This window comes from Jaculus jaculus, chromosome X (genome assembly GCF_020740685.1).
Source record: "Jaculus jaculus isolate mJacJac1 chromosome X, mJacJac1.mat.Y.cur, whole genome shotgun sequence".
In the NCBI taxonomy this organism is placed as follows: domain Eukaryota; kingdom Metazoa; phylum Chordata; class Mammalia; order Rodentia; family Dipodidae; genus Jaculus; species Jaculus jaculus.
In genome coordinates this window covers 97,542,862-97,556,325 of record NC_059125.1, presented here as the reverse complement: position 1 = coordinate 97,556,325, position 13,464 = coordinate 97,542,862, and the positions used below count along the sequence as shown (strand labels likewise).

The 13,464-nt window shown below is 42.7% G+C and overlaps 1 protein-coding gene across 3 annotated transcripts in view; it reads left to right on the top strand.

Moving 5' to 3' along the window:
• Slc25a53 (solute carrier family 25 member 53) overlaps positions 1 to 13,464 on the top strand; it is a 69,798-nt gene that overhangs the window by 55,949 nt on the left and 385 nt on the right. Inside the window, exons 1-2 of one of the 3 annotated variants that reach the window (XM_045140209.1) lie at positions 4,192 to 4,283; positions 11,184 to 13,464. The exon at positions 11,184 to 13,464 is cut by the window's right edge and continues 385 nt beyond it. In XM_045140209.1, the coding sequence (XP_044996144.1) occupies positions 11,215 to 12,135 (921 nt within the window). In that variant the 5' untranslated portion in view covers positions 4,192 to 4,283; positions 11,184 to 11,214 and the 3' untranslated portion in view covers positions 12,136 to 13,464. Of the gene's footprint in view, positions 1 to 4,191; positions 4,378 to 11,183 lie in introns of those variants that run through there. The other 2 variants (XM_045140211.1, XM_045140210.1) reach the window with 2 other exon arrangements.

The following is a 13,464-nucleotide window of genomic DNA, read 5'->3' as shown; positions in this document are numbered from 1 at the left end:
AGTCCCAACACCTACTGTCTTCCACCACCAACTACATAGTTCTAGATTCTGTGTGAAATATGTAGTCTTGTAGTCTACAATTCCTGTCTCTCTTTTGTTCCTTCCAGTTCTTCAGCCTGATCATTAGGCCCCTTCCCCACCTCATCTCTACCTTGATGTCTGTATTCTTCCTCTGCATGATATGCCAGTCGCCACTGCTGAACAAATTGACTTCTTAGCCTAGTGCAGACCATATTACCTTAGGAAGTGGGGGTGGAAATACCTCATGACCTCAAGTCAGCTTTCATTACACACTGCTCCCTGCCATAAATGAAATAATTTTCCATAAGTCTTTTATTTTCAGTGTAGAGGACTAATGTGCTGATAAGGAAGAGGAGAGCATTAAGGATATATATATATATATATATATATCATCTTCTGAGCCAGGTGTAGTGGTGCACGCCTTTAATCCTAGCACTCAGGAGGCAGAGGTAAGAGGATCACCATGAGTTCTAGGCCACCCTGAGACTACATAATAAATTCCAGGTCAGCATGGACTAGACTGAGACCCTACCTTGAAAAACAAACAAACAAAACAAAAAAAAAGAAAAATCATTTTCCTTCAGTCTTCAATCTCAGGCCAAGAGATGGAACAGGAGCTGTGAACAGGAGTGGAGCCCCTAGAAAACCCATACTCTAGTTTTGTCTTCCTACCTTTTGGCCTACCATCACACTTCTCAGGATACATTAGAAGACATTTGGGACGTTATTAACTAGTTTGTATTGATGTTGGCTCTATGACCTAGGAGGCAAGTCAGTTGTGATAAGAAGGTTTGAAGAGATATTTAGCTCATTTTAGCTTCCTTTATAATCTGTAAATAGGTTGGTAACAACCTCACTACACTATATAGCTTTCTCTTACTGTAGCAGCTATAATTATTTTCAGTTTTTCTTTATCTTCCCCAACATAACAGTACATGCATACATGAAAGCAGATGCTTATATGTTCATTTATTTGGAAGTCCACAGGGCATACTGCTTGGTGAAAAATACATAGTATAGAACAGCATTTAAATTGATTACATTTTTCTATACATATAATTGGGCACAATGGTGCAGGGACATATCTAGAAGGACATTCACAAAAGACTTGACAATGTTTATATTAGGGTTAGATTTTTAAGGAAATTTCTATTTGGGTTTTTTTGTATTTTTCTTGGATTCAAAGAGATATACCCCTTCAGGAACAGATTAAAACCATCAGAGAAAAATGCACAGAGAAAAGATTATTAGGCCAGCACAGGAGAGAGCAAGGAAAGATGTCTAGCCATCTCTCTCCATCTGATGCTATACAAGACTGCTTTTCCTTCCCAAAGGGGGGGAAAAAAAACACTTTTGGATTCATTCATACAGCTCAGAAGCCCACCCTATGGCTGTTTGCCCACCATCACACTGTAAGAACAGTTAAGTATTTATTTAAGGCTGGTTCCAGCACCTTACTATAATAGAGGGTTTTGACCTGTCCATTTGAGTCAGCTCCTAGAGAATGATTGCACATTTTCAAAAACCTGGGTCCTGTTGCTGACATTGTCAATGGATACTTTTGAGTGGCCCTCTTCTCCATAATGGGAACAATGGATTACATGCTTTTGCTTTCTAGTTCTATGCGGATCCCCAGGGTCATCATTCTTATGCCCACAACCTCCCTCAGCTGGAGTCTCAAAATAGGTGGGAGGATCAATAACCAGCATAGGATCCTGAAATGTGGTCCTTCCCTAGAGGATAGAGGTACAATAGGATAACAGTGGAGGATTCCCAGACTCCAAAAAGATCATATCCTGAGTCATCTGTTTTTATCACATTGCAATTAGAGCCCTGAAGTGCCTCAGAGCTGGTTGTCTTCTCCATTATTGGCTTAGATCTTTTGGGCCACTTATGTCCCAATCTTCTTTCCTTATCACCCCGATTAACTCCAGGAAGTCTGGAAGGCTTTCCTCTTCTTTTGCATACACCCAGTGAAGACTCTTAAGCTTGGAGCGAAGGTCCTTACTCAGCACAGCTCCTACAAGGAGCTGATGCAGTGGAGTGTTTTTCTCATCCAGGACGCCTGACTGAGTAGAATTCTGGAACTGTACCTCAAAATGGATCATGTAAAGAGATGCTTTCTTCCCTTGAGCCTGTAGTGTGTTAAAAATGTGCCATGGGCTGTTGTGTTGCTCAGACTCCCCAAATACCAGTTTCATTGCCTGCAAAAAAAAAAAAAAAAAAAAAAAAATCTGTCACACTATGGCTTGTATTGCCAGCTTCAAGGAAATGCATGACCTCCTGGGCAGAGCCCCCAAGGGTTTTAATCAAGTGCTTGGGCTTCGCAACTCTTCAGACATATTCCAATTTAGTAGGACTCTATTGACTTGAGCCAGCCAGTTTTCAAAGGTTTCCTCCCTCTGGGCTGGCAATTCCCTCCCAGAGAACAACTTCATGTTTCCCTCTGCCAGGTTGACCACCAAAGGATCAAGCCTCCTCCCCAGGCACCTCAGAATAGAGTGGGTCAAAGGCAATAAAGCTTTGCACTGTCCTTGGCCATGACCCATGCAAGCACGGATGCTAGACTATGATTGGTTACCTCAATAGATACAGGAGAGGGAAAAATGTCCAATCTGTAGGAATCCCCAAATAAACATTCTTGGGCCATGTCTTCATTCTATTTCCATAGTGACTAGAAGTTCAGTAACACATGGGGCTGCAAGAACTAGTCAGCATATTATAACATTCTCTACCCTCTTGAAGACGGTGCAGCACATTTTATATTTACACACTTTATAAGTACTCATCAAAAACTGACCCTTACAATCACAAGGAGCAACGGGGTGTCCCTGTGCTATCAGAACACTTGTCTGAGTGGCATTTATTTCCTCTCCACTGCACCCCAACCTGTGGCTTGTTCTCCAGGAGGGGCATTGACAGTTGCTTGGAATTCTTGAAAGTCTTTAGAATTGCAATAGTGTAAGTCTCACAGATTTTTTTTTATTAATAAATGGCACGTGTATTAACCTCAGGATCTGTCTCAACCACATGCCCTTCTGTAAAGTTTCCCCATCTTTCTTCTATTCTTACAGAAACTCACAAACAAGTCCATCTTTATTTCACATCTAGCCTCTGCAGCAGGTGTCCTCTGGAGAACTCAAGTCTTGGTAGGGTTGATCTAATGGGTCAGGTGTGGTAGGATGGTCCACAAAGACTTGCAGGTCCCATCCGTGTACTCAGCGTGTCTAGTTTGTGCCACAGTGGAAAGGGGAGGAGAGGAGAAAGGAAAGGAAGGGAAGGATCACATACATCAAAAGCAATCTTTCATCATTTCGGTATTTCCTTCCACTACCTCCACTGTCGCCAAAAATCCCTTTCCCACCTTCAGAATAAATGCCGAAGTGACTACTCCCCATATGTTTCATCTGGGTAATCAGAGGGCTACCGGCTTTGCAATCAGTTACAGATTTCAAATTTGTAATTGGCTTTGATAGGCTGTCACACAGAAAAATTACAGAAGTTGGAAACCTTCCCACCTCAGTATTTCTTAACAGGAAGAGATGAGAAGGAAAGGGGGTTCAAGACAAACAGCTTGCAAATACTGTCCCCTGCCCTTTTGCCACCTTCCTCAAATGTCCCTTCCCAAGTCCAGTCAAATGCTGTCTGTCAGCATGCAGGTGAAGCCCACCACCTTCCACCATGTAGTCTGGCCACTGGAGTGCTTCTTTCTCTTTCTCAAATTTACCAATTCTCCAAGCCCATACCAGGTAAGGTTTCACCCTCCCCTCTTTGCAGCACACAGTCTTGGTCCCGTTCCTAATCTGGGCTTCCCAAGTGGACAGAGGATGCTTAGGAGTCGCCAGTAGTTCCCTTTCGCCTTTCTGTCTGTGTGGCCCTGCCAGAGAAAAGGGTGGCGCCTCCTCAGCTGGAGGCGGCCCAGCAGAGCGACTGGCTTTGCAAGGCCTTCCAGAGAGGGTAGCAGAGTCGAAGCAGCACGGTTTCCAAGGCAGCTGCGGCTACCCCCGCCCTCCAGTTCAGCGGGCTCAGCAGCAGCTGCTGCTTTCAGCCTCTGCCCATTGAGACAAAAGAGCATGACGAGCCGGGTGGCGCGGCCAATCAGCGATGCGCGAGGGCGGCCTCCCCGCAAAGCCTGGGCCAGGATGCTAATGCCTGCCAGTGGGGGGAACCTACTGGCGGGGGCTGCGGCAGACTGGCGCGGGAGCCGGCGCAGCGTCAAGTGCAGCTCGGACGCACGGACCTGGCCCATTTACATTTCACTCGTGAGTTTGTCGCTTCCCCTCCCTTCCCTTCTTCCTAGTGCCTTCCGCCTTGGCTCTCTTCTGCTGCTTTGAAACCGGATGCCTTAAACACGAGGTGGGACCGAAAGCAAGTGAACAATGAGAGTTCTTCACCTTTGTATAAGGGAGAAGGGGGTAACAATTACCGAATGCTGTGTGCCAGTGTGCTTGCACGGACCTCTCATTTATTCTTCTCAGCAGCTATGTGGAAAAGGCAGCAGTGCGCCCACTTAACAGAGAGGGGAACACAAGCACCTAGGCAATATGGGTAGGAAGCGCAGAACTAAAGCTTACACTCCAGTCGTCATGTCTGAATTCAAAGGCTGCCCCTTGTAAACATTCCTCTCTACTGTCCGTGTAAAGGTTAGGGGGAGAAAGCCAAAGTAGAGGACCAACGTGGGGTTATACAGAACTAATGAATATGAACTATTATCTCTATTTTACAGACAAGGAAACTAGTCTTAGATGTCTCCCTGAATCATGCAACAAATAAATTAAGCAGCATTAGATTTTCACCCCAGTCTGTTCTCTTGATGCCAGCATTTTGTCCTGCTGTACACAGGCAGCCTCAAACCATCCCAGCAGCTTTCTTGATGTAAAGGAGTGAGGAGGCAGTGGGGAGAGGTGTGATAGAAGAGGAAGTTAATCTTTATGATATGCACTGTACAGAGGAAGAAACTGAGGCACTCTTTCATCCCTATTTTTACACTAAGTTTTACACTAAAGCAAGCTCCCTGTTTGTAGAAATAACAGAATGTCTACAATCCATTATGATCTCCCAAAAGACAAGACCCAAGAGAGGTGGGATGACTGGCCTAAAATTACAAGGTGAAACCAGAAATCTAAATCCAGAATTTATGTTATAAACCGAAGTATGAGTAGCTGGTTGCCTGTCACAGAATCATTTTGGAGAGCTTGTTAGAAATGCAGATTCCTGGATTCCAATTCTAGGGATTTTCATTTACTTGGGACTAGGGACATGGGTGTTATATTTTGACTGTTGGCATAGTTGATTCTGAGGCATAGAGAAATCATGAACCACTATTCTAAATACTACATCATGCCAAAGATTATAAGTAAGTCAGCCTGCCACTAATGTATTTGCCCTCAGCCTATCATGAAATGTAATTCCAGAGCAGAGGTTCCTACCAACAGTTCTTTTCAAAATTGCAGTTCCTGAACTAATTTTTCTGAATCCATAGTTCGGTAAAATTTTCAGATCAGTCCGTGACCCACAGATATTTAAGAACCACTGCTTTAAATTTTTCTTCATAATATCTTCCTCCTTCAACCCCTACTTGAGGAAGAGGGGTGAGAACTGAAACACCATTTGTCCTAACCGCCACACCACAGCTTTCTGTCGCTGATATAGCTCTTTCGTTTCCTGGCTCAAGGATAGGTTGCTAGGTTGCCCTTCTGTGAGCTCTTCAGGGGACTTCTCCTTTGCTGGATTTGGCATCACTGGCCCCAGAGAAGGAGTAACTCCATGGAAACGGCATGCAAGGCTGTCCGGAGTGAATGGGCCGTGAAGCCAGAGGCTAGAAAACCTGCTCCATTTTCTCTGCCTTCTGGTTCTTAGACAGCAGGTATTACTTCCCTATGTAGACTGTGGCTTGGAGGCCCCTGTGGGATTTGTTATTCACTTTTTTTTTTTTTTTTGGTTTTTTGAGGTAAGGTTTCACACTAGTCCAGGCTGACCTAGAACTCACTATGTATTCTCAGGGTGGCCTCGAACTCAAGGCGATCCTCCTACCTCTGCCTCCCGAGTGCTGGGATTAAAGGCATGCACCACCATGCCCAGCATTGTTCTTAACTCTTGATGCTTAGAAGTAAGTACACAGTCTTGGATCCTTCAATGGATGTTGGCTTCATCTTGAACCTTCTAAAGTATTTTACCAATTCCTTTATGCCTTCTTATTTACAATCTCAATACCTAGACTTCTTTGGAGTAAACAGTACAAAATTTGAAGACAGAATCTCCCACATGAGGGTTGTGGTGTTCCCCTCAGGAATGGAACAATGGGGCAGTGATGGTAGAAGATATACAGTGTTAAAGGCACATAGAAGACAGATTGCTCTACCTTGCAGTCAGGAGTGTGGCTGGAAGAGCCGATGGGTTTCTTTCATGATCCTGCTTTCCTTCCCCAGAACCATGGCTTTGGACCCTAGACTTTCAGCTGACCCTTGTTCAGTGTTTATATTTATTTCATTACTAAATTAGGTATTTGCACTTAAACTTTGTGGGGTGGGAACAAATGGGACCAAAAAAAGATCGGTGAGTTGTTTCAAAAATAATGAAAAGAAATAGATTGTGGAAAGGTGAGGAGATTAAAATAAGAGTCTTTTATTGCAGAGTTGAGAAGAATGCTTGCAAATTTACAAGCTGGCTTCAGTGGGATACAGAGCATCTCTCACCTATGACCACATATGAGGGAGTGTGTACTAAATGATGGTTCTAATTTGACCACATCTTCCAATTTTGAAAAATTGCCTTAAAATATTGAAGGTCAGGAGATAAAGCTTTCAGATGAAACAACTGTGGCTACTTTTGGCAGCCTGCCTTCTCTGTTCCAGGAACTTTCCATCTGTTATCTCATTTAAGCTTCTCAGAAGCCCTGCTGAAGCAGGCATTGTTGTACCATTTTTCAGAGAGGGAAATTGAGTTTCAGATGTATTAAGTAACCTGTGTAAGTCCACACTACTTAGAAGTGTAGCCACTGTGACTCTAGTCTAGGACTATTAAACTCCAGAGCTCATGACAACTTTTTTTTTTTTTTTTTTACTGTTTTGCAAGATAAATGAATAAGTGAATGAATGAATGAATGTAAAATGCATTGTGCATTACTGGATATGTAATACTCTTACCTAGCATGTGCAAGTCCCTGATTTTGGAACCCAACACTAAAAAAGGAAAGAAACCACTCTGTAGTTGATCCCAGTGCATTAGGCGAATTGCAGTCTTTAAAACAATTCAGTTATAGTATTACTTTAATTTCTATTACTTCATTTATTTTAAAAAAAAATGAATGCACTGATAAAACTTAAGGAATTTTTGTTGTTTTTTCGAGGTAGGGTCTCACTCTAGCTCAGGCTGTCCTGGAATTCACTATGTAGTCTCAGGGTGGCTTTGAACACTCGGAGATCCTCCTCCTGTGCCTCCCAAGTGCTGGGATTAAAGGTGTGCACCACCATGCCCAGCAAGGAATAATTGTTATCCAGAGTGATTTATATATCGTAGCTCATACAACCTTCATGATAATCATTTTACAAATATATTACGTTTCAGAGAGGTGAAAAGACTTTGGCAGTGTCGTAAAGCTAGGGAGTGGTAGAGAAAAATTGAAACTCAGGGCTAACAATGAAGTTCTGTTCTGTACAACATACTTCACTGGGAAAAAACAAATATGGCCCTCACCATGACTCCTCTCTGTTAGCCTCTGCTCTGTCTCCTTTCACTGTCTGCCATCAGTCCCATGCACCCCTTACATTTTGATCATTTTGTGCTTTAGGCTTCTTCCTTAACCTAGAATGCTGGCTCTCACACTTTCACCTAACCAGAATCTATTTGCTTAAGGATACTGTCAAATACCCTTATTCAGAGAAGATTTTTTTTTAACCATATCAATTGTACATATGCATCACTCATATTCAACTACCCTTTGTCTACCTTCCTTTTCCTTCTCAATTCCTCATAATTACTCTCCTACTTACAGACCAACTTTTATTTTGGGTTCTATATAGGAAAAAGAAAATGTAGTACTTGACTTTCTGTGCCTGGCTAATTTCACTTGATGTCCAGGTCCATCCCTTTCAGAGCCAAAGATAAGATTTCACTTTGAGTCTGAATGATAATCCATTTCATTAATGTACATACCACATTTCTTTATCCATTCATATGTTAATCAATGTAATGATCATTTTGAATATTACTGCAATCAACTTGAACACTTCAGGTGTCTCTTTGGTAGGCACATTTTATTTTCTATTTTTCAGGTACATACCCAGGCATTAGATAGCTAGACCATCTGGTCCATCTATTTTAACTGTTTTGAGGAACCTCCATACTATTATTCAATGTGGCTGCACTAGCTTATATTCTTATTAGCAATGTGCAAGTGTTGCCTTTTCCCCACATCCTCACCAGCACTGAGTTTTCCCTGTCCTATATGTAATAAATTGTTCTTGTCTTCCTGCCTTAACTTGATTATTATACCCTTTTTTAAATTCCAGCATTGGGTATCTCATTGTTGAGCTGTCTACCCCACCAAATTTCCAAGTACTTCAGGACAAGCACCAAATCCTATTCATCACTAGCTTCATGGTGATTTGCCCACAATGTCTTAATAGATGGTTAATCTGTGCTTATGAACTGACCAAAGACTGGCTGAGGATGTCCCATATGAAAAGATAGATGAGCAGCTAGATCTTGGGATGGTCATCCAGGTAACCCATCTTCACTAGACTGGAACTTTACCTTGTCTGTTAATTTTATAACTGAAGAAGAAAGGGCTCAAAAATGTCAGTGAATTTCTCAAGACAGAATATAGAGACATGAAAGTTTGTAACAAAACTGGTGCTTACCATGCTGATATGCCAAACCCTATCTATTTTGTTTCTGTTAAATCAGCTGGCCTTATGAAGTCAGTGAACAAACGTGCTTATAAGAAGGTGAACAGGAAGTAGAATATTACTGCATTCTGAGAAGATGGGAAAAATAGTTTATCCTACCACTTGTTCTTAATTAGGTAAAGATAAGACTTTGGAAGGAGAGTTGCAGAATGTTCTGGCCCCTGTGGCTTTGGGGGCCTGAGTGGTCCAGGCAGGAGGACATGGGGTAATAGTCCACTTTGGCTCTTGAGTGAGAAAGAAGTGGCTTCCAGAGGCCCCAGCTAAAGGTTCCCAGTCAGATAGACCCTCCCAGTATCCTTCTGGCCTTGAGGATAAGGAGGCTGAGGCTTAAAGCCAGTATGGATAACTGGGGGCAGTGGAGGTGTGGTGGGCAGAGCACAGTCTGAGCCGCCCTCCCTTACCCTACCAAGACATGAATGTGATTCCAGGGGGTATCTAAATAGTATTGTGGGGGTATATATTGAACAGAATAGAGTAGAAGACACCACGAACTCCAAGGCATATTCTGAGTATGGAAGCCCAGAGAAGGCTGCATGAGCTTCTTGTAGCACTTGGCTTCTACTCCTCCCTCAGAGCCTCAGCCTTCTCCCTCCTTTGTCCCTACTGAGTAGTCCATATAGCCTGATAATGTAACTAGAGTCGCAAGATCTACTCCCCACCTTGGACCACATATTCCAAGGTTCTATGTGAAATCTGTGTCCTACAGTTCCTGCCAGGCTTCCTGTTTCTACGGGCTCCCCAGCCTGATCATCCATGACTTCTCTCTATCCTTATGTATATGCCTCCTCTCTCTCACATGCCAATTACCATTGTTCAACTAATTGTCTTCTCAGCCACATGCAGACCCTATTTTCTGGAGTGGGATTGTTCAGGTCTTCACTGAGCCTAGTCTCCCTCCCTCTCAGGATTTCACTGTGTTGCCCCACCCAGAATTCATTTGAACTCTTGGGCTCAAATGATTCCTCCTACCACAGCTTCCTAAGTAGCTCAAACTATAGGTATGTGCTGCCGCATTCAGTTCTTGTTTCTTTGTGATTCCAAAGTTACTTCCTATGTCCTGCTCCCAAATTGCTTCTAATAAAACACTCCTGTCTCCAGGCTTCTCAGGTGGAGTCCTTGCACTGCCTTTTCCCTATAGTACTTTGATTCTGAGCCCTGAGGAGTTTTTGCATCCCAGGAAACAATTGGCTATGTCTGGAGATTTTTTTTTTTTCTGAGACAGAGTTGCATGTATCCCAGGCTGACCTCAAACTTACTATAAAGCTAAGAAAGGAATTGAATGCCTTATTCTCCTGTCTCTACCTCCAGGGTGCTGGTTATTACTGGCACGTGCTACCAAGCCCTGTTTATGCAGTCTTGAGGATTGAATTCACAGCTTCATGGTATATAAGCACTCTACCAACTGAACTATATCCCTAGCTGGAGAGATTTTTGATCACTACATGAGTATATCATGATTGTTGCTACTGGTATGCAGTGAGCAGAAATCATTTATCCTGTTAAGCATACTACAATGAATAGGGCACACACTCTTAATAAACAATTATCCTTCCTCAAATGCCAGTAAGGCACAGGCTGAGAAATTTTCTCATGCAAAATTTGCATGAATTTGGACTTAGAAATTTCCAGATGCTGAAGCACTTGACATGGAACTTCCAGGACCAGTTGATCTTCCCTTCTTTCAATTGAGAGTGAGAGATGGTGTGCTAAAGTTTAGGCCAGAATCTACAGAAGGGGAGAAGATTCTTATTCTCTAATTTACTACCCACTTATATGGAAAGTGTTGTATTACAACTTAAAATTCATGTCAGAGTTTGGAATGTAATTCAGTGGTGGAACCCTTGCCTGGCATGCATGAGGCCTGGGTTCAATCTGTAGCCATGCAAAAATGTTCCTTTGGAAATAGAATAACACTACTCTAGTAGTTTATAAGATATAAATTTTTACGTGGAGAATGTTGAATAATGGCTTTGAGGATTCTGTCTCCCTAGTTTTAGCTGTAATTCTTTGATTGGTACCATCCTATATCAGCAAAATAGCATGGAGATGACTGTCAAGAGAATATAACTGCCTTTGATTTAATTTAAGGTTGATGCATCTTTTAATTTCTTGTATGCCTATTTTCAGAAAGTTTTCTACAGGGTTATTTCCATAGACTTAGTATCTCATGGTTCTGTTTCCAATCAAACAAAGAAAAGGTTTGCTAACAGACTTAAATAGTCAGTCTAATCTTTCCTTTTCCCCTCTTGCCAGTTTCTTCCATCTGCATCCAGTTGCCTTCACCATGGGGGAGCAGAACAACTCTACTGGGAAGGACCTTCAGCACAGGACACGAGCAGAGGCTACAGGAAAGAAAAATTGGCCCTCACAGGCTTATACCCTTGGAGCCATTTCCAACTTTATGTCTACATTTTTGACCTTTCCTATCTATAAAGTAGTATTCCGGCAGCAGATCCATGCTCTGGCAGTATCAGAAGCTGTGAGACAGCTTTGGCTAGAAGGTCCTCAATACTTCTACAGGGGTATCTACCCCCCTCTTCTCTCCAAGACCTTGCAAGGAACACTGTTATTTGGAACTTATGATAGCCTGCTGTGCTTTCTCTCTCCCATTGGGCCACACTCCCTGGGACAGAGGTGGGCTGCAGGGCTGATGTCTGGTGTGGTGGAAGCTGTGGCCCTCAGCCCCTTTGAAAGAGTGCAAAATGTGCTCCAGGATCATGGCACGCAAGCTCGCTTCCCCAGCACCTTAAGTATTCTCAAGGAATTCAACTCTTACGGGCTTTGGGGACGGCTCTCGCTGGGCTATTATCGTGGTTTCTGGCCTGTCCTTGTCAGAAATAGTCTTGGGAGTGCTCTTTATTTCTCTTTCAAGGATCCAATCCAGGATGGCTTGGCACAACAAGGCCTGCCCCATTGGGTTCCTGCTTTGGTGTCTGGTAGTGTCAATGGAACAATCACCTGTCTAGTTCTGTACCCTCTGATTGTGCTGGTTGCCAATATGCAGTCCCATATTGGCTGGCAGAAGATGCCAAATCTGTGGGTCTCTGCCAAGAATGTGTGGGATGCTAGAGGTCGAAAGATACTTTTGATTTACCGAGGAGGCTCCTTGGTCATCCTAAGGTCAAGCGTAACATGGGGTCTCACTACTGCTATTCATGACTTCCTGCAGAAAAAATCCCACTCCAAGAAAGAGCTGAAAGACTGACTATATGCAGGAAGTGTGGTCATAGCAGCTGTTCTAATTCTTACCTGGTTGGTTCTGTATAGCTTACTTCTTTGCCTTGGTTACATAGTCCATCCATCACTCAGCATCAGCTAACGGTAGTTGTTGGATGAAGTTCTCAACTGTCAGCCTGTTGGTTACAGACAAAGCCCAACAGAATTCCTTGGACAAAAAGAGAAAGTCACTGCAGGCTTTGGTAGCTTCAGAGTCAGGAACCTTTAAATAACCTGTATCCAGATTAAATGTCATCCTTTTAAGGAATTCCTTGATAAGAGGAAAGTTGAGAAGATGACTTTACCTAAGCATTGAGTCTGAGAAACCTCTAGTTGTCCTCCAGATCAATCTGGTGGACTTTAATTTCAAAAACAACTATACTTGACTCTAAGGATGGGGATGCCATACAACTTCTAAGATAGCTACATGTTCATATTGTTCATTGCTTCTATCACAGGCACTCTCTTGGGCCATGGGTCTTACATTAATGGTAGCAGTTGTGGTTACAAATCCTAAATTTGGCTTGCCTCAACTCTTCAGGTGCCACAAGAGCCAGTGAAGCTGGAGACAAGAATAAGAAGACATGCAGTATCTGGATGGAAAGAGTAAAGGCTTTGAAGGATGAGATTTAATTAAATGCAAAATAGCAAGAAATTACTAGAGGTTGCTTGGGTTATATTCTGGGTAATTTGTTTCATAGCAAGTCAACTAAATTGCCTACAAATGATGTAAGGGGCTGGAGAAATTGCTTAGTGGTTAAAGGGGTTTGTTTGCGAAGCCAAAGGACCCAGGTTCCATTCCCCAGAACCCACTTAAACCCAGATGCAAAAATTGATTCAAGCATCTGGTGCTCACTCCAGCAGCAAGATACCCTGGAGCACTCACTCACTCACTCAGCCTCCACAGAAATAAATAGGTAAAAAGAAACCATTTAATTTCCATAAGAAAGCTGGAACTGAAAGGACCATATACTTTCACAAATAATGGCATACTGTGTTGATGTGGATAAACATAATTAGCATAGAAATTAGAAACCTTTGTCATTCAGACCCATGGCAAATATGATCCTTATAAAATTTTGAGCATTTTATCACACTACTCCTACTTTCACAGATCCTGTAGATCAGTCAAAATGAACTATTTGTATTTCCCCAAACATGCTCTGAACTTCCCCATAGCCCTGCTCTGGCCCACACTGTTCTCTCCACTTACAGCCCTCTTTTATTTGTCAATATTCCAGTTTTCTTAATCCATTTTAGATACTACTGTCTCTATGAAGCCTCTTCTCTATTTCCCCCAATTGAATGTGACATTAAT